Source organism: Rana temporaria, chromosome 1 (assembly GCF_905171775.1).
Source record: "Rana temporaria chromosome 1, aRanTem1.1, whole genome shotgun sequence".
Classification (NCBI taxonomy): domain Eukaryota; kingdom Metazoa; phylum Chordata; class Amphibia; order Anura; family Ranidae; genus Rana; species Rana temporaria.
The window spans coordinates 632,055,300-632,075,910 of NC_053489.1; the positions used below are offsets into that span (position 1 = coordinate 632,055,300).

General features: G+C 41.9%; 1 protein-coding gene across 1 annotated transcript in view; it reads right to left on the reverse strand.

Moving 5' to 3' along the window:
- EVC (EvC ciliary complex subunit 1) overlaps window positions 1-20,611 on the reverse strand; it is a 196,685-nt gene that overhangs the window by 59,110 nt on the left and 116,964 nt on the right. The window contains exons 10-12 of the mRNA XM_040335407.1: window positions 15,939-16,087; window positions 15,760-15,858; window positions 5,985-6,197 (exon numbers count right to left, since the gene is read on the reverse strand). Of these exons, the coding sequence (XP_040191341.1) occupies window positions 5,985-6,197; window positions 15,760-15,858; window positions 15,939-16,087 (461 nt within the window). The remainder of the gene's footprint in view (window positions 1-5,984; window positions 6,198-15,759; window positions 15,859-15,938; window positions 16,088-20,611) is intronic.

Below are 20,611 nucleotides of genomic sequence, written 5' to 3' on the forward strand. Positions count from 1 at the left end.
GTCAGATCCCTCGAGATTAGAGATCAGTTTATTCTACACACGTAAAGCTCTGTCTGTTACTAAGACAACTTGGTGAGGAGACCCATTACAACCTGTAAAGCCATAAGTAACCCATTCTTTACTGGTCTGCTCTATAAATGATGACTATTAAGTTGGCAGAATGAGGAAGTAGATTGTCTGAGATTATAATCACTGTCTCCTGCATCAAAAAAGCGTTTTGGCACCATCCCTTTACTTCTGTGCTAATGATCAGGCGTTATTCCCTCATCTGACGATACCCCAATACCGAGCCTCTTTTTCGGACTCGGTGTTTACAAGTTAAACAAAGTTTTTTTGCTAGAAAATTACTTAGAACCCCCAAACATTATAAAAAAAAATTCTAAAACCCTAGAGAATAAATTGGTGGTCATTGCAATACTTTGTCACACCATATTCGCGCAGCGCTCTTACAAGCGCACTTTTTTTGGAAAAATACACTTTTTTTAATTAAAAAATAAGACAACAGTGAAGTTAGCCCAATTGTGTTTTCTATATTGTGAAAGATAATTTTACACCGAGTAAATTGATACCCAACATGTCACGCTTCAAAATTGCACCCGCTTGTGGAATGGCGAGAAACTTTTACCCTTAAAAATCTCCATAGACAACGTTTAAAAAATTCTACAGGTTGCATGTTTTGAGTTACTACATCAAAAAAAAAATCCTTTACAACTCCTTTAAATATGAGATCTGGGGTCAAAAAGACCTCAGATCTCATATTTGGACTAAAATGCAATAATAATAAAAAAAATTAAAAAAATAAAAATAAATTGTCGTTTGAAAAAAATGGCAAAAAAAAAAAGGCCCTTTAAAAAGCTACGGTGGAAGTGACGTTTTGACGTCGCTTCCGCCCTGCTATGGTATGGAGAATGGGTGGGGGCCATCTTCCCCTCACTCGTCTCCATACCCAGCACGAGAGAGGACCTCTGCCACAATTTAATTTGGCGTGGTGACACCAAAATAGAGCTTTATGGTCACAACCATAAGTGCTATGTTTGGAGAGGGGTCAACAAGGCTTCATTGACAACAAAAATACCATTGGAAAATAGTTGAGGGCGCTGGTTAATATTTAAACGTGCTATAATCCACTCTATGTCATATAAATATATATAAGTCCATATGTGATATCTATATATATTGGTGAGTCCAAAGTCTAAATGTTATCACCAAAAGTGTACTCAGTGTACTTTCAAAAAGTGCAGTCCCAATAAATAATTATTCCACTCGATCCAGTGATCCAAATAATAAAAAGATTTAACCCAAATCTTGCTCAACGTGAAAAATTCCTTCACCACACTCATATACCTGTGATCACCCAAAGTGCTCAAATGGTTAATGCGCTTACCAGATGTCTCTGACTTCTTTGGTGAGAAAGAAAGTCAGATATAGCATTTGCAGGTTAGTGCCTGCATACACCTCGATCGGACAGGAGAAATGCCAACCTCTTGCTCAGGAGTTTATAATGAGATATGCAAAAAAAGGAATATAGAAATCCATTGTGTAATACTGCTTGTTTTTATTTAAAATAAGGGTATAAAAAACAGCTGATTGGCCTCTTACATTAAAAGGTGCCTGTTCCGGCACCAAGGCTGCTCGCTCGTCTGTATTGGCGCCTGTCCTCCACCTCCGTGGCGGCGTGCGTTCCACCAGGCGGAACAGCAACCAGATGTCCGGAACTTGCGTTGACTACCACGTGATCAGGCCCTCCGCCAACGTATGTTTTGTTTTTCAAACGTCTTCAGGGCGCGTACCTGGTCACTAAAGGATCATGGTATTTGTAGTTTGTATGCAACTCCCCTCCCAATCCAAAATGGAGAAAAATTAACTGTTTGTGTTGCAGCCTCGGTGCCGGTCAGCTTCACAATAACAGCACAATCATGCTCACATTTGGTATACATTATTTAATATTACAGTTCCTCATTAAATTCCAAGGGTAACTATATTTAAAACAACCGGAGCTATATTTTATTTTTCCTCATATGTGGACACCTAGGCTTTAAATATTTCATCCTCCCACTACATGTATCCTAGTTACCCCCTCGCTATCTATCATGATCTGCTATTGGGGAAATGCACATACTGTATTATGTCTTATTACAACCCCTCTATATATTGGATCTCTAAATTGTATACAGTGTGCTAAATTATTAAATATATTTATAACTATTAGTGTTCCCGTGTACCATGGCTGTAGGTGCCCGAGAGACAAATATCAAAATTAAAATAAATCTATTAGGTCCTCCATACCTAACTACTTACTAGCTCCTCCCCGTATTAAGAATCAATGATTGGTAGTAAAAATCTATGCCTTCCATCACATCTCAATACAGATCCCAAATCAAAGGCCCCGTACAGACGACCGAACATGTCTGCTGAAACTGGTCCGCGGACCAGTTTCAGCAGACATGTTCGGTCGTCTGTACACCCGAGCGGACAGGATTCCAGCGTACATTTGCCCGCCGGGCCTTTTTTCCAGCGGGCAAATATTTCCAAACTTGTTTAGAAACAGCCCGCTGGAATCCTGTCCGTCGGATATGTTCGGTCGTCTGTACAGACCTACCGTACATTTCCGAGCGGCCGCCATCCCTCGCATGCGTCGAATGACTTTGACGCATGCGTGGAAGCATTGACCTTCCTGCGTCGCGCACGTCGCCGCGACGGCGCGGACACGTCACCGCGCTGTCTGTCCGCGCGGATTGTCTCTCATTTCTGTCTGATGGTGTGTACAACCATCAGACAGAAATCTCCGACCGGACATGTCCGATGAAAACGGTCCGGCGGACCGTTTTCAGCGGACTGTCCGGTCGTGTGTACAAGGCCAAAGACACAAGAATGATATTATACCTCTGTTTGGTCTATGTTGTTATGACTAACCCAACATACATGCCATATATCTAGACTGTTTTCAGTTATTAGACAAAAAACTATTTAGGTCTAGCTCGATGTTCATACCCAATGGTTGCATGGTTCTTAATTTATACAACCATTTGGTTTCGTTTTGAGAGATACTCCTAGTCATGTGTGTCCCTCTCCAATGTTTAGAGATTTTATCTATGCCATAAAAAGTACATAGTCCAGGATCACTTGCGTGGTGGCTTGTAAAATGTCTGGACACGCTATGATTAGGGAAGCTCTTTTTTATATTTGCCAAATGTTCATTTATCCTGGTTTTTAACTGTCTTGTAGTTCTTCCCACGTATTGGAGTGAACACGGACATTCCAGGACATATGTCACATGGTCAGAGTGACAGGTGACAAGAGGTCGAATTTTGAATTGTTCACCAGTTACTGAGGATTTAAAGTGTGTGGTCTTTTTTGGGTCACCTGACTTTCTAGTAGTCTTACATGCTTTGCATCTCGTGCAATGAAAGAAACCCGATCCATCCAAAAACGTATGAGGTTTCCTTGGAGGATCTGGAACATTAGGAGCTATTCTATTCCTTAGCCCTGGTGCTCTTCTATAAATAAACTTGGGACTAGGGGAGATGACAGTTTGCAGATCTTTAGCTTTCATAAGTATGGGCCAGTACTTTTTGAATATACTTTCGATTTGTTTATATTGTCTGTTAAACCCAGTGACAAATGCCACTTCTCCTTTAAATTCCTTTTTAGGTTTGTTGACTAATAAAGATTGCCTATCCATTTGAGACACTTGGGTTTGAACCCGTTCTAGCGTCTCCAATGGATAACCTTTTTCCAGAAACTTGGATGTCAAAGTTTCTGATTGAAGAACAAAATCAGCAGTAGTGGCACAATTGCGTTTGAGCCTCATATATTGTCCCCTAGGGACTGCTCCAAGCCACTGAGGGTGGTGAGAACTGTTCAGGTACAAAACCGTTTCTATCTGCGGCTTTGAAATATGTGAGGGTCTCAAAGGTAGTGCCCTTCTTTCTAATGGTGAGATCTAGGTAGTGAATGGTATCTGAGTTGATTTCTGCCGTAAACTTTAGCCCATATTTATTTGTGTTCATTTGAGTCAAATATGCTCTGTGCCTACCCAAAAAAGGATTACATTGTCTATATATCGTCTGTAGAACACGAGTGACTCATGCCTCTCAGAAAAAATGGATTCCTGCTCCCATTTATTCAGCACTATATTCGCCACGCTGGGGGCATAGCGGGCCCCCATTGCCACGCCCCCAATCTGGTTGTAGTACCTGTTAGCCCAGAAATAATCGTTTCCCATGGCTAGTTGTAAACCTATAATGAGATAGTTTATTTGGATTTTTTTAAGTTTTGAATCTCTACATAAGGCCCATTTAAGTGCCTCCAGAGCATCTTTGTGACATATGCTATTGTATAGTGACTCAATATCGATGGTTGCCATGATGGTAGAATCAGTGGCCTTAAGATGTTGCATAGATACTATAAGATCCTTGCTATCTTTCAAATATGATGGGCTTTGTGAAACCAGTGGTTAAAAAAACATCTAAATATTCTCCCAACCTGGAGAACAAAGAATTGATTCCACTTATTATGGGCCTTCCTGGAGGCTTTTCTTTATTTTTGTGGATTTTTGGCACCGTGTACATGACTGGCACCTTTGGGGCATGTAAAACTATATATTCGGCTTCTTTGGAATTAAGAATTTGTTTTCCCACTCCTTCATCTATCCAGTTTTGCAAGATCCCTTTTAATCCCTTTTAATCCCTTTTAATTTAATTTAAATTTAATTTAATTTAGTCTCCTTTCATTAGCTGATATGTACTGTCATCATCAAGTTGTTTCTGCATTTCCGTATAGTAATACTCACGAGTATCACTAAACCTCCCCCTTTGTCAGCTTCCTCTTCTGCCTCTCTTTCTAATGATCCCTTGGTATGTTGGGGGGACTTGGGGGGGATATAAGAATCTTTCCACCCCCCCTGATATTGATTGTAATATGGGGCCGGTCTCCCTCTAAAATTTCCTCTAAATCCTCCTTGTGGAGGTCTAGGTGGATAATGCTGGCGATAGGGTTCGTAATACTGGTATTCAGCCGGTCGATTATCTAGGGGACCATATCTGTTATACTGACTGGGATGGAGGATATGGATATGGATTTGATTGAGGATACCCCATAGGTTTAGCATGTGTAGTTGGGGGTTTATTGTGTGGTGTGGTTGATTGTGTGTGATACATTTAGACTTTGGACTCACCTATATATATATATATATATATATATATATATATATATATATAGATATCACATATGGACTTATATATATCTATAAGACATAGAGTGGATTATAGCACGTTTAAATATTAACCAGCGCCCTCAACTATTTACCAATATTCCAAACAAGTATCACTTGATTTTTAGAGGAGCAGCTTTAGTCACTGTGTATTTATATTTAATTTATGTATACACACATTTTTATTTATTAAGTGTTTGGCGCAGAATTATCACTATCCAACACAAATACCATCTCCACTGTAACTCTCACTTCCCACCATCTATAAAATGAATGCAACCTATATGCCCACTTGTCTATGATCACTTCATCTTTGCTTATCGGTACATGACCGCATCATCAACTATTTACCGGTCACCAGTCAGTTCATAGTCTAGCTACCCATTAGTCTAGAACCACTATACTTGTTATGCAGTATATCCATCTACTCATATTCAGCATACCCGCTATATGTTTACATTACACACAAACACTATATACATGCTCTCTTCACTGGTGAACAAACACTTTATCCTCTGCTTTTATATGCCGAGCCTAAATCATGACATGCCCTGTCCATCCCTTCTGTCTATCCCACACTCAACTCGTGCTCTCTTTATCGGTCGTCTCTCTACTCAGCTTGTGTGAGGAGATCACCACTCTACTTTCTTTACAAACAACAATTTCCTAAAACATATCCTCTGACACCAGAAGGTGGCGATAGAGACTTGTAGAAATGACAGTTGGTCACATGAAATCTATCAGAAATGTGAACTTTTTGTTAAAATCATACCTGCTTTTCCTGTACGAGTTTCTCCTGGAAGAGTTTGATCCTGGTCTTGCGTTCATTCTCAGCCTTCTCCAGCTCTGCTGAAAGATTCTGCCGTAGTTCATGCTTTAGAATTTCACACTCTCCTAATGTCAAGTTAGCGATTTCAGGAAGTGTCTTGAACAGCAGCTTTTTCACCAACTTTTCAAATGTCTGGGAGGCCCCTGTATACAATTCCTAGGGGGAAGGAATACTTTACATCAAAACAAGTCAAAACCATGAAAAATGTGACATGTAAGTATAAGGATTACAAAAATAGGCAACTGGTCATCAACTTGAACTATGAACTATAAGGCTATTCCACATTATATTCACAATCTAAATATAATTAATGGGTCAGGCTCGGAGGCCACTGGCTATAGCATTGGAAAGGCTTACACAGAAACCAATAAGAAAAATGCACAAGCAGATTCCCCTGGCAGGTAACATGGCATCAGTAACCTGAGACATGAGTCCTAAGCACTAACCGGTATTCACCAGAGCTCCTGATGATGGAGCTAGGTTTTGCTGCATGCTAGTGCCAGGTTGTGGTCCTCAGGATCGCTCGACCAGGAGGTGAGCAAGCCAGGGTGCCGTAGCATAAGTATTAGGTAAGGATCAGGCAGAAGGTTAGTTGATAAACAAGCCAAAGTTAGGCAACAAGTGGTTGCAAGTTGGGATCAAGCAAAAGCATAGTCAAGGTACAAGCCAACGGTCGGTAACGAATGGCAATGAAGATGTGGAAACTCAGCAGGAGCACAAGGAGCAAGATATTGGCTGGAGAAGAGCACAATAATCTGGCAAATTTCAAGTGCAAGGGTATGGTTTAAATAGGAAGTTCATGGGAGGAGCAAGGAAATCAAGGTCCACCAGAAACAAGATAGAAAACGAGTTTGTCCAAGGGTTAAAGGAGTTGTAAAGGAAAACATTTTTTTGCTCAAATGACTGTTTACAGGGTATAGAGACATAATAGTTAACGGATTCCTTTTAAAAAAGATTAAAAATAGATAAAAATCAATCATATACCTACAGTTTCAGTTTAGTTTTTGCATGCTGTTTCATGCTTCTGTGATGAACAGAGACAAAGAGCCAATACAGGGCAGTGATGGTTTGGAAAACTAAACTGATTGGTGCTGAGGGGTTTTAGACACACAGTAATCACAACTTCTTGATTAGTGACCACAGAGAGAAAGCTCCCATGACTTTTTCCATCAAGAAACAGACTGTTCAGAACAGAGAATGATTACAGCAACATCAGAGCAAAAACTAACAATGAGGACATGAAACCAGGACTGCAGTAAGGCAAAGGAAGATATTTAGCTAAAAAATATTTTTCCTTTAGTGACCCTTTAAGGCAGGGAGCTGTACGGCATCTTCGGTGGCTCAGCAAGAAGAGCTACTGCCAGACGAGGTCCTGGGTTTAGATACAACTTTGGCAGTAATAAATAATATTTCCCACATTTTCCTAACTTTGGCTACTCTTTAGCTAAAAATCTAGTAAGGATGCATAAAATACTTTTCTCCACCCTTGCTATGTGCTAAAAATCTGGCTAGCCATGGACAGACAGTACAGTGAAAGATGATTAGGCAAAGCAGCATGGAGCCAAACATTCCTTATACTGCTTTTTTGGTTATGGGGCCAACTGCAGCCAGACCTTAGAATACTTTCCTGTAAGTTTCTGTCCCAGGTACAAAGCAGGAAGTAAGGGGAGAGCTTTCCAAAGTGAGGGCATATCTTCTGTTGTAATATTTCTCCTTTGCTGTGATAACTCACATCTAATTTAGAATTTGCCCATTACTTTCTAGGTGGCAGACAACGGTCACCAAAGCAATAGTGAGGGTAAATCTTCTGTAGGAATAGTGTTATCTGGACGGTGAGCTGTATTGGATTTCAGCCAGACATATTTTTGGTCTCATCTGACCATACCACCAAAGGTGCGTTTAAGGTGGTCAGATGAGTCTGGAACACTTGTCAGGATAGAAGGGAAAATGGACGGGGCAAAATACCATCAAATTCTTGCCAGAAAGTTGTCAATGGGAAAAAGGTTTACCTTCCAACATGACAATGATCCAAAGCGTAATGACCACACAGTGGTTGAAGGAGAAAGGGGGCGATTGTCCTGGCGTGACTTAGTCAGAGCCCAGACTTAAATCTCATTGAAAATCGGTGGAATGACTTGAAGACTGCAGTCCACAAATGGCCACTATCAAATTTAACTGAACTTAAGCAATTCTGCAAAGAAGAGTGAGCAAATATTGCAAAGTCTGCAAAGTCTAGATGTGAAAAGTTAGGGACATATCCGAATAGGCTAAATGCTTAAATGAAAGCAAAAGGTGGTCCAACAAAATACTGGTAAAGGGGGTGATCCTTTTTTCAACTCAGTGATTCTGCTTTTGTTTTTCTTCCAATTTTTTTTCTGACATGTTGGTGTTATATCTTTCACTTGGATGTTATAAGTTGCACTAGTAAATAGAGCTGGCTAAAATCAAAACTGTGTCTGTCTTCATTTCAAGCTGCAAAGCAACAAAATTTGATTTTTTTAAAAGGGGGGGGGGGGGTGATACTTTTCTATATCCACTATATCTAATGCCCTGTACACACGATCGGTTCGTCTGATGAAAACGGTCCGATGGACCATTTTCATCGGACGAACCGATCGTGTGGGGGCCCCATTGTTTTTTTTCCCCATCGGTGAGAAAAAATAGAACCTGTTTTAAAATTTTCTGATGGTTAAAAAAACGATAGAAAAAAAAAAACGATCGTCTGTGGGGAAATCCATCGGTCAAAAATCCACGCATGCTCAGAATCAAGTTGACGCATGCTCGGAAGCAGTGAACTTAATTTTTCTCTGCACGTCGTAGTGTTTTACGTCACCGCGTTGGACACGATCGGATTTTTAACTGATGGTGTGTAGGCAAGACTGATGAAAGTCAGCTTCATCGGATATCTGATGAAAAAATCCATCGGTCCGTTTTCATCGGATGAACCGATCGTGTGTAAGTGGCATTACAGTCAGAATATGTCCCTTTTGCTGATGTCACTTCTTTTAGTTGAAATCCTCCTCTGTCCATGCCCCACCCCCCAACACTGTAATCTTTCAGTGCAGTGGGGGTTATAACAAATAAGGTGCTGTCACAGGCTCTCATCAAGAGAGCGCAACTATACCCACCCTTTTCACCCAGCTGCTCCCTTCATAGAAGCCATATAACAACTTCTATGAATAAAACAATATCTATGAATGGAGAACAAGCAGATGATCAAAAGGTCCACCCTCTCCATTCATAGATCATTTTTCATTCATAGAAGCTGTAATATATACAATAGTCTAGAATAGCAGCTGAGTGGAATGGGCAGGCATAGTATGGTAACGGGACAACATGGATGGAGGAGGATTTCAAGTAAAACAATAGAAGAATAGAAGTCAGCACAAGGGACACATCCTACTGACTGTAGGTTATGTCTCTCTTGTGCTGATTTTTCTGTTTTGTGTAATTTTTACTGCACTTAGGCTTTAAGTAATGACAGTTATTGCTGAATAAATAGGTCCATAGCAGATACTGAATGAATTACTACTCCCATGAGGACCACGGTACGGGTGTGGACACAAGTCTCGAAGCTTCTGGAGGAGCCGCAGACGTTCTCTCCCCACATCCCTCTGTGGGGGCAATCCATTAATGCCCCATTTGAGGACTGTGCCTGACCCGCACCTGTGGGCCAGACACGGAGTGAGAACACCGAGAGATGTCATGCCTGAGGGACGTCTGCTCTCCTTCGGAGCGCTGAAGGGTAAATTTGGGCTCCCCCCTGGATGTATTTTAGGTACTTGCAGTTGAGGCACGCCCTCAGGGCACAGTTCCAGGTAGAGAGGCTGCTTACATCCCGTTACATGGATAGAACACTATCCTCCATTTATCTCAGACTTACCTGTGCCGGCAGCTCTGGGGCTACTAGAGCCTTCTCGGCCTGGCACAGGGACCTCCCGCCGCTAACTGAGGATTGGTCTGAGGGCCTACAACAGTTTATCCCCCTTATAGTTACATAGTTAGTCAGGCTGAAAAAAGACACAAGTCCATCCAGTCCAACCACAAAAAAAAAATAAACAAACAAAATAAAAAACACAGTACAATCCCATACACCCAACTCCATACCCACAGTTGATCCAGAGGAAGTTAAAAACCCCAACAGAGCATGATCCAATTTGCTACAGCAGGGAAAAAATTCCTTCCCGATCCCTCAAGAGGCAATCGGATTTACCCTGGGTCAACTTTACCTACAAATCTTAGTACTCAGTTATATTGTGTACATTTAGGAAAGTATCCAGACCTTTCTTAAAGCAATCTACCGAGCTGGCCAGAGCCACCTCTGGAGGGAGTCTGTTCCACATTTTCACAGCTGAATGAATGAATGAATGAATGAATGAATGAAAAATTTATATAGCGCGGCACATGCGAACTGAATCGCCTCTGGGCGCTTGTTGATTAAGTCTCATGCCTTTCAAAAAAGCAGGGTTTTGATCTGCCTTCTGAAAGACAGGTGGTTTTGCTCCAACCGAATGCTGGTTGGTAAAGCATTCCAAAGCCTGGGGCCCTGGAAAGCAAACCTTCTTTCTCCTTTGGACTTGTATTTGGTTATAGGAACCTTGACCAGATTTTGGTCGGTGGAACGCAGAATGCGACTGCAATTGTGCAGTTTGATCTTGTCGCTCTTACTGATCTCTTATGATCTCTGCAAGGGACAGATTTACACAGCTAAAATTTCTCCACAGAGTGTATTACACGCCTCAAAGACTAGCAGTGATGTATCATACCTCTGATGACCAATGCGCTAAATGCAAGCGAGAGGTTGGCAACTACATACACATGGTTTGGCTTTGCCCACGAATACAGGAGTTTTGGCGGGCAGTGGCTGCTGACATGGGTTTAATTAGTGGGGTGCCTGTCGGGCTTGACCCCCTGGTTTTATTGCTGGGTATAGGGTCGAAACAACTAATCTATTAATCGACAACTAATCGATTATGAAATTAATCGATTACAATTTTCAAAATCGATTAATCGGCCAGTAACATAATGGGGTTAAAACAAATTAAATTAGCCCTTTATAGTACAAAAAAGCAAATCGCTACTGTAAATATTACTTTCACTGTCCCACAGTAAAAAAATAATTGCTATACCCCCAAAGGGGCGTGTTTCCTCGGTGGGACTTTAAGTGTGTGAGGCGGGCCAGAGTATGAGACTAAATTAGTCAACAAATAAGTATCAAAAATATTCAAAATGTATTGGTTTAAATAATGTTGCTCATTAGAACAACGTATCGAAAAAGGTTTGTTAACAGCATAAGGTACAAAAGATTCCCAAATGACAATTTAAGAACAAAAGAGCACGGCCTGGGGAGGACAATTAACAACAGTACCCCACATTATTCATGGTAAGACAGGACAATCAAAATTATATATACGTGTACACGCGACAAAGGAGCAACAGAAGAAGCCCTCAGGACTGTCTCATGGGTATAGACAGGCAGGGCCATCTTTTCCATTGGGCACGCTGGGCAGTTGCCCGGGGGCCCCGCTTGCCTGGGGGGCCCCACCGGCTGCCCAGCAACCCCAGTAAAAAATTATGGAGAGTGACGGGTTAGAACTGCCCATGCCCAGTTCGCGGAAATCACAGAGAAGATCCGGTCCTCCACGAGTGCGGGGGGTTGCTGATGTAAGGGGGGAGTGAATGCAAAAATGTAAGGGGGCACTGATATAAAGGTTCCCCCTCCTATATTAGTGACCCCCCTTACCTTAGTGTATTTAATCTAAGGAAGGTGGTCTCTGGTCACCAGAGTACCCCCCACATCAGAGTCTGCAGGATTCCCCCTTACAATGCAAGGGGGAACTCAGTCTGCGGACCCTGATGTAAGTGGGAAAGAGAAAGCAGTGGACTCTGATATAAGGTTGTCTCTGGTCACCATAGCCCCCCTCCACATCGGAGTTCCCCCCTTAGATCATGATCTGCAGCGTTCCCCTTTACATAAGAGTTCCCTTTCACTGTAAGGGGGAATCCTGCAGACTCTGATGTAAGGGGAAACTCTGTGCTGGCTGGGTTATAGTAACCTAACCTTCATGTCAATGAAGACATTTTTTTTTTTTTACTTTTGTTTAACTTGAACACATTTCTAATAGCACTAGCTATATGTTTATAGTTTAAATACTGACATTTGCATTGTTGGGCACTGAAAACTGTAATTTTAGGTACTTTTTTTGCAGTGGCAGTAAAAAATGTGGTTCTGCCAGTAAATGTTATGATTTTTGTCAGTAATTCTCGTGCGTAATTGTGTAGACAGGGCCCCAGTGCACTGTATTGCCCGGGGGCCTATAATGCTCTTAAGATGACACTGTAGACAGGGATGCCAACGTTTCGAGGCTTTTTTTTTTAAATAGAGTATCGCCTCTTCATCAGGGCGAGGGCGGTGCATAAAGTGTCGCTGTACCGTCTAAAGATAAAAATGAAAAAGAAAAAAGCATAAATGCAAAATTCAATATAGAAACATGAGAGACACATGTGTAGTTGAAACATTCATTTGCAAAGTTTTCTTGCACACAGAGAAAAAAATACATATAAATGACCACCAATTTGATCCTCATCATGACTCCCGCCGTGTCTGGAGTGGTACCGAGGCTAAGCCTGTGTGTAAGGGACTGAATTCAAAAATGATATATGGTATATACATACATATGCTTCAATACTGATTGCCACATAATCCTTATAATTCAGACCAAAAAAGTATATAAGTGACTACTAACCGATGAATTCGAAGGTAGGTAGATGAGTCTCAGATGGAGACCATGAAGATTACTTGGCCGGTTATAAGGGAAATATGTCCTAGGTCATTGGAAGTACAGGTTATGACCTAGGACATATTTCCCTTATAACCGGCCAAGTAATCTTCATGGTCTCCATCTGAGACTCATCTACCTACCTTCGAATTCATCGGTTAGTAGTCACTTATATACTTTTTTGGTCTGAATTAGAAGGATGATGTGGCAATCAGTGTTGAAGCATATGTATGTATATACAAATATCATTTTTGAATTCAGTCCCTTACACACAGGCTTAGCCTCGGTATCACTCCAGACACGGCGGGAGTCATGATGAGGATCAAATGGGTGGTCATTTATATGTATTTTTTTCTCTGTGTGCAAGAAAACTTTGCAAATGAATGTTTCAACTACACATGTGTCTCTCATGTTTCTATATTGAATTTTGCATTTATGCTTTTTTCTTTTTCTTTTTTATCTTTAGACGGTACAGCGACACTTTATGCACCGCCCTCGCCCTGATGAAGAGGCGATACTCTATTTAAAAAAAAAAAGCCGAGAAACGTTGGCATCCCTGTCTATACCCATGAGACAGCCCTGAGGGCTTCTTCTGTTGCTCCTTTGTCGCGTGTACACGTATATATAATTTTTATTGTCCTGTCTTACCATGAATAATGTGGGGTACTGTTGTTAATTGTCCTCCCCAGGCCGTGCTCTTTTGTTCTTAAATGGTCATTTGGGAATCTTTTGTACCTTATGCTGTTAACAAACCTTTTTCGATACGTTGTTCTAATGAGCAACATTATTTAAACCAATACATTTTGAATATTTTTGATACTTATTTGTTGACTAATTTAGTCTCATACTCTGGCCCGCCTCACACACTTAAAGTCCCACCGAGGAAACACGCCCCTTTGGGGGTATAGCAATTGGCTTATTTAGGGATGTGCTGAGACGTCGGGTCCTTTTGCAACTTCTTGCATCTACAGGTAGAGAACACAGATACTTCCTTTTTCACAGTAAAAAAATGAACCCCTTACAGTAGCGATTATTTGCTCTTTTTGTACTTATTTCAACCCCATTATGTTACTAAACATCTCAGGCCTGGGTCACACCTCCTGTTTTTTGTTGCTTTTTGCAGAAACACACTACAGTTCATTTACATGTTTTCCTATGGGACAAGTTCACATCCATGATTTTCTTTCAGCTGCTGCGTATTTGGAAAGGGCAAGGACTTTTTAAAACTGCGCTATTTTGTTTTTTTTTGGTTCAATATACTTCAATGGAGTATTGTACAGAAAAGCATGTAATGTGTTTTTGCGTAAAATTGTGTTTTGTAATCTGCCCAACAACAAATTGGCCCAAATTTTTTTTTAAATGGCAATTTTTTTTTTAAGGCTATTATCCAATTAATCGATTAATCAAAACAATAAACGGCCAACTAATCGATTATGAAAATAATCGTTAGTTGCAGCCCTAGTTGGGTATCACTGATAACTTGCCCACAACTACCCACAAGAAGCTGTTTATCTTTTATGCTGCATTCTATGCCAGGAAAACAATACTACACCAATAGAAAGCAGCAGAGCCATCTTGGGTCGCTACTTGGAAGGACTTGGCTCTCCCCCTTTATAAGCTGATATACATGGGACATAACTTCCCCAAGAAATTTCCGAAAATTTGGTCGGCTTAGGCGACGGCCAGACATCTCATCTTTAACTTTAGGCGGTGGATCCCATTCCACCACACTCTTACTTATCCCTCCTAATGACCTTCCCGGCTTCCCTGTCTGGTAACACCGGACAGGGGTGTGTTTTACTGCCCCCCTCTTCCCCCACCCCCCCCCCTTCTCTCACTCTCATTGATAGCACAAAACACTGTGCTGACCATGTCATGTCTAATGTGCAAGATAAGGTATTCCCAAGATAATCTGATAAAATGTTCTATGCTTGCTTGATGCATTTTGTTTCCTTGGTTCTGTTATTTGACTTTTTCTAACGTTACATTGCATATTGTCTTTCATTGTAAATCTTGCTATGCTTAACCTGTAACTGATTGAATATCTGAATAAATATTCATTCTGTTAAAAAACAAAAAAAAAAAACTGCTCTGGTCCATAGGGGGTTTTACTGGGGTGAGAGAAGACGTGGTTACTTGAAACTAGGGTTGCAGCGATTCTTTTTTTTTTTGTCAGCGAGTACAAGTGCCGATACTTTTGGTCAAGTACTCGTCGATACCAAGTACCAATAGTTTGCAGTGCGATTTGCGTCAATACAAAAAAAAAATTGTAGCGCCATATAGTGGGCAGTTTAGAACTCAAAATTCAGCAGAGGGAGTGCTGTACTAGTAAGTCGGTAGACAGATTAGAAGTTCAAAGCAGCAATCATTTATTGGAAAACTGAACAGACTGATGACATTAGGTAAATCGATCAGAAGCCCATGCAGGGGGATGGTAGTGTGGCAGTGAGGCACTGAGACTCACAGGTTCTGTAGTTGACTCTGCTGAGCCTGGTGGAATGAATGGCTGCCTCTAACCATGGAGCTCCTGGGGGCGGGCGGTGAGCAAAATGGATGCCGGATCGATGGACAGAGCCGGTAATGGCTGGCGCACCTGGAAATGACAGCTGCCATCAGGGCACGTCACAGTCGGCCCGGGGAAATGCCAGGCGCGGGCATAGCTACACTATGGAGATAGTACTGTGCGGGCAACCAACGAAGATGTCCATCGATCCGGAAGTACTTCGGTTTTGGTTATGGGAGCGTTTGCCTGGTATCGGCATCAGTGTTTTCCTACACAAAAATGTACAGCTTGTTCTTCACTATACTGTAATTGTGGAATCCTCTGAAACATGTAATACCTGCAGAGCATGCTAGACTTGGCTACCTACTTCAGTTACAATTTTATATGCACAATTATGAGAAAGTCTGTGACTGAGCCACGTCACAGTGTATATTACCTTACAGAGATCAGCAACAGCATCGATGACCTTGCAGTCCTCTTCGTCTTCCAGTTCTGCACACAGTTCCCTCTGTGTCTCCAGCAGCTTGTGGTACTCCTGGAGAGACCACAAGGATCGGTTATCACTACTTATGGTGCAATTTGTAAAATGATCACATAAGGTTTTTGACAAGTTACCTTAATAAATTTATCTGCGTCAGCAGACCCCTCTGCCTTTTCCAGGAAACGGAGGCGCTCCTCTGTCTGGGTTTTGTGAAGGATCTCAATAAGTTTACTGCGTTGTCCCAAATGTACGGTTATTAAAGCTTTAGTCTGATGAAGACAATCTAAAAAATACAAACAATGCATTAACATCTAAAAGTGTAATAAAAATAGAATGAGTAAAAAAAATAATAATTAACATTTCCATCCACCAACCTAATTTCCTGTATCACCATCACTGTAAGTGGCTATTACCAGGTCAAATTAGGGTACTTACATTGCTTGCATTTAAAATACATTTAATGATGTATTTGTGATTACAGGGATGCATTCAGGTATGTATATTAAATCTGCCTAGAATTTAAAGTGGTTGTAAAGTCAGGATAATAAATAACTGGCATCCCCTCTGTTTTATCAAGATCTAAAGTACTGTGGGCCAGATTCTCGTAGTTTGTTGTAACTTTGTGCGGGTGTAACGTAACCTATTTACGTTACGCCTCCGCAACTTAGACGGGCAAGTGCTGTATTCTCAAAGCACTTGCTCCGTAAGTTGCGGCGACGTAGCGTGAATAGGCCGGCGTAAGCCCACCTAATTCAAATTTGGAACAGGGGGGCGTGTTTTATGTAAATGTTCTGTGACCCGACGTGATTGACGTTTATCACGAACGGCGCATGCGCCGTCCGTGGAAATCTACCAGTGTGCATTGCTCCTAATACGCCGCAAGAACGTATTGGTTTCGACGTGAACGTAAATGATGCCCAGCCCCATTCACAGACGAGTTACGCAAACAACGTTAAATTTTCAAATTTCGTCGCGGGAACGACGGCCATACTTAACATTGGTACGCCGCACTTACGCTACCATATAGCAGGGGTAACTTTAAGCCGGGAAAAGCCTAACGTAAACGGCGTAACTGTACTGCGTCGGCCGGGTGTACGTTCGTGAATTCGCGTATCTAGCTGATTTACATATTTCGACGCGTAAATCAGCGCAAATATGCAGTTAGGATCCGACGGCGTAAGAGACTTACGCCTGTCGGATCTAAGGGAAATCTATGCGTAACTGATTCTAAGAATCAGGCGCATAGATACGAAGGCGCAACTCAGAGATACGACGGCGTATCTGGAGATACGCCGTTGTATCTCTTTTGAGAATCTGGGCCCGTGTGTCTGTTTTTTTTTTTTTTTTTCTGAATTTCCGACCATGTTTACGTGGCATTACTGAGCTGAATGTACCAAGATCGATCAACTTGAGTATAACCAGCCTGCCCGATTCTCGCTAGCAGATGCTATAGCCGCTAGCGATAATCACTGTCTTCTAACAGAGAAGGCTTCCCCCACCAGAAGAAGACAATGGGCTAGATTCAGCAACAACATACGGCGGCGTATCTCCAGATACGCCGCCGTAATTTCAAATCTGCGCCGTCGTATCTTTACGCCGATTCTCAAAGGCAGATACGTTGAAAAAATAGGCTTTCTCCGCCGACGTTACATGAATACGCCGGCGTATAATTGTGTGCATATTTACGCTGGCCGCTAGGTGGCGCTTCCGTCGTAGATTATGCAAATGACCTAGATACGCCGATTCACAAACGTACGTGCGCCCGGCGGAATTTGTTTACGTCGTTTGCGTAAGGCTTTTCCGGCGTAACGTTGCTCCTGCTTCTATGAGGCGTACGCAATGTCAAGTATGGACGTCGTTCCCGCGTCGAATTTAGAATTTTTTTACGTTGTTTGCGTAAGTCGTTCGCGAATAGGGCTGGACGTAATTTACGTTCACGTCGAAACCAATACGTCCTTGCGGCGTACTTTGGAGCAATGCACACTGGGATATGTACACGGACGGTGCATCACGTCGGGTCACCATCCATTTACATAAAACACGCCCCCTCATACTCATTTGAATTAGGCGCGCTTACGCTGGCCCCATTTACGCTACACCGCCGTAACTTAGGAGGCAAGTGCTTTGTGAATACAGCACTTGCCTCTCTGATTTACGGCGGCGTAGCGTAAATATGCTACGCTGCAACAATGCGCCCGGCTACCTGAATCTAGCCCAATGGTCCAGCAGGAGGGATTCCCACATCAACACGGTCTGTCAAGTGAATTTCTTTCTTGCATGCATAGTAGCCCATTATGCTTTACCTTTTCAGGGAAATAAAGAAGAAGTAAAACCTATCAGGGTTTACTTCCTCTATAATTACTTCCTCTATATTACTTCCTCTATAATTACTTCCTCTATATTACTTCCTCTATAAGACAGTGATGCAGGAATACAGGTTCTGTGGATATAAGATTTCATTCCCTTTATCCTAGGTCATGTCCTTTTTCCCCCAATTGTTTTCTTACATTGCTCTCACAGCCCCTTTTTCTGATCTGTAAAATGCCACTAATACCCCAATTCCCCATCTGTTACATCATTCCAGGTCTATTTCTGTGCGGTGGCGGTGACTGCGATGTCTGCCTCTCACAATGGAACTCAGTGTGATTTTACATGTGCTCGAGATGAATAGCAGACATTGTCCTAATCTCCTGAACCCTTGATATGCCTGTTACAAGGTATTACCATTCACACTGAAAAAGCCGCGTTCGAATTTCACATAAAGCGACGCAGGCTCTGGAATGAAATACAGATTCCGAGATACCTCCAGGGAGATAGTGATCGGATTAACGCGGTGAACCTTAACAAAATCTCAATGAAACCGCAGGTGACGACTCTTCATAGCGTGCAGAAAATCGGCGGCGGCACAGAGAGCGGCTGGTATTAAAGTCTTGGTAATATAGCTCTCTAGACCTTACATATATAAAACCTTATTTTTACCCCCACAAAGAAGAAGTGGAACAAATTGAAATATATTTTGAGCAATGTTAATCTTTTTTCTCTCTCTCTTTCTCATTTCGCCATAAAGAAAAAGTATATTTTCAGTTCCATTCATACTGTCACAGCTGCTGACTCCATATGTCGGGAGAAGGGATGAACGCGCTGAATGGCGTTACCTGCGATAATAGCGATCGGTTTGAACAATAAGAGACACTGTGATGGAGAGAAGAAGCTAGTGGTGCAGTAAAGTGTGTGCCTACACATCACAGACGTGCCAATGCACTAAGGCTGAGCTGTCATAGATTATGTCAAGATGCTCAACTGCAGCCAGCTGGGAAAACAAGCTACTGTAAGTTAATAAGGCCACTTTTTAAATAACGGTGCACCGGAATGAAAATGTCAGTGCCAAAACTGAAAATTCAGGATGAACTTGGCCGAAAAGCAAAATCAAAAACAGATTTTTTTTTTTAAATGTTAAATGTAATTACTGTGGCTGGCGTTTTTGCATTGCGGTCACTAGTCAGTGGGACGCAATCTTGCATTGAAGTCAATGGGGCGCAATCTTGCATTGAAGTCACTAGGGGGCATTTTTGCATTGAAGTCTATGGAACGTGATTTTGCGTTGAAGTCTATGGGATGCGATTTTGCGTTGAAGTCTATGGGATGCGATTTTGCATTGAAGTCACTAGGGGGCGTTTTTGCATTGAAGTGTATGGGACGCAACTTTGTATTGACGTAGATGGGACGCAACTTTGCATTGACGTAGATGGGACGCGACTTTGCAGTAAAGTCTATGGGACACGACTTTGCAGTAAAGTCTATGGGACGTGACTTTGCAGTGAAGTCTATGGGACGTGACTTTGCAGTGAAGTCTATGGGACGTGACTTTGCAGTGAAGTCTATGGGACGTGACTTTGCAGTGAAGTCTATGGGACGTGACTTTGCAGTGAAGTCTATGGGACGCGACTTTGCAGTGAAGTCTATGGGATGAAATGCCAGTTTTGTGCAGTATACAGGGACTGATTGTTGTCCTATGGACAGAGTCTCCCACCTCAGCTGTAGATCTCTGCAGTTCATCTAGAGTGATCATGGGCCTCTTGGCTGCATCTCTGATCAGTCTTCTCCTTGTATGAGCTGAAAGTTTAGAGGGACGGCCAGGTCTTCGTAGATTTGCAGTGGTCTGACACTCCTTCCATTTCAATATTATCACTTGCACAGTGCTCCTTGGGATGTTTAAAGCTTGGGAAATCTTTTTGTATCCAAATCCGGCTTTAAAACTTCTCCACAACAGTATCTTGGACCTGCCTGGTGTGTTCCTTGTTCTTCATGATGCTCTCTGCGCTTTAAACGGACCTCTGAGACTATCACAGTGCAGGTGCATTTATACGAAGACTTGATTACACACAGGTGGATTCTATTTATCATCATTAGTCATTTAGGTCAACATTGGATCATTCAGAGATCCTCACTGAACTTCTGGAGAGAGTTTGCTGCACTGAAAGTAAAGGGGCTGAATAATTTTTCACGCCCAATTTTTCAGTTTTTTATTTGTTAAAAAAGTTTGAAATATCCAATAAATTTCGTTCCACTTCATGATTGTGTCCCACTTGTTTCTTCAAAAAAAAAATTACAGTTTTATATCTTTATGTTTGAAGCCTGAAATGTGGCAAAAGGTCGCAAAGTTCAAGGGGGGCGAATACTTTCGCAAGGCACTGTATATATATATATATATATATAAAAAAAAAAAACAACATGTCATAATTTCCACCACTGTGCAGCTCGATTTCCAGAGTGGCCCTGATCCTGGTCTTTTGGGGTCCCTCGGCAG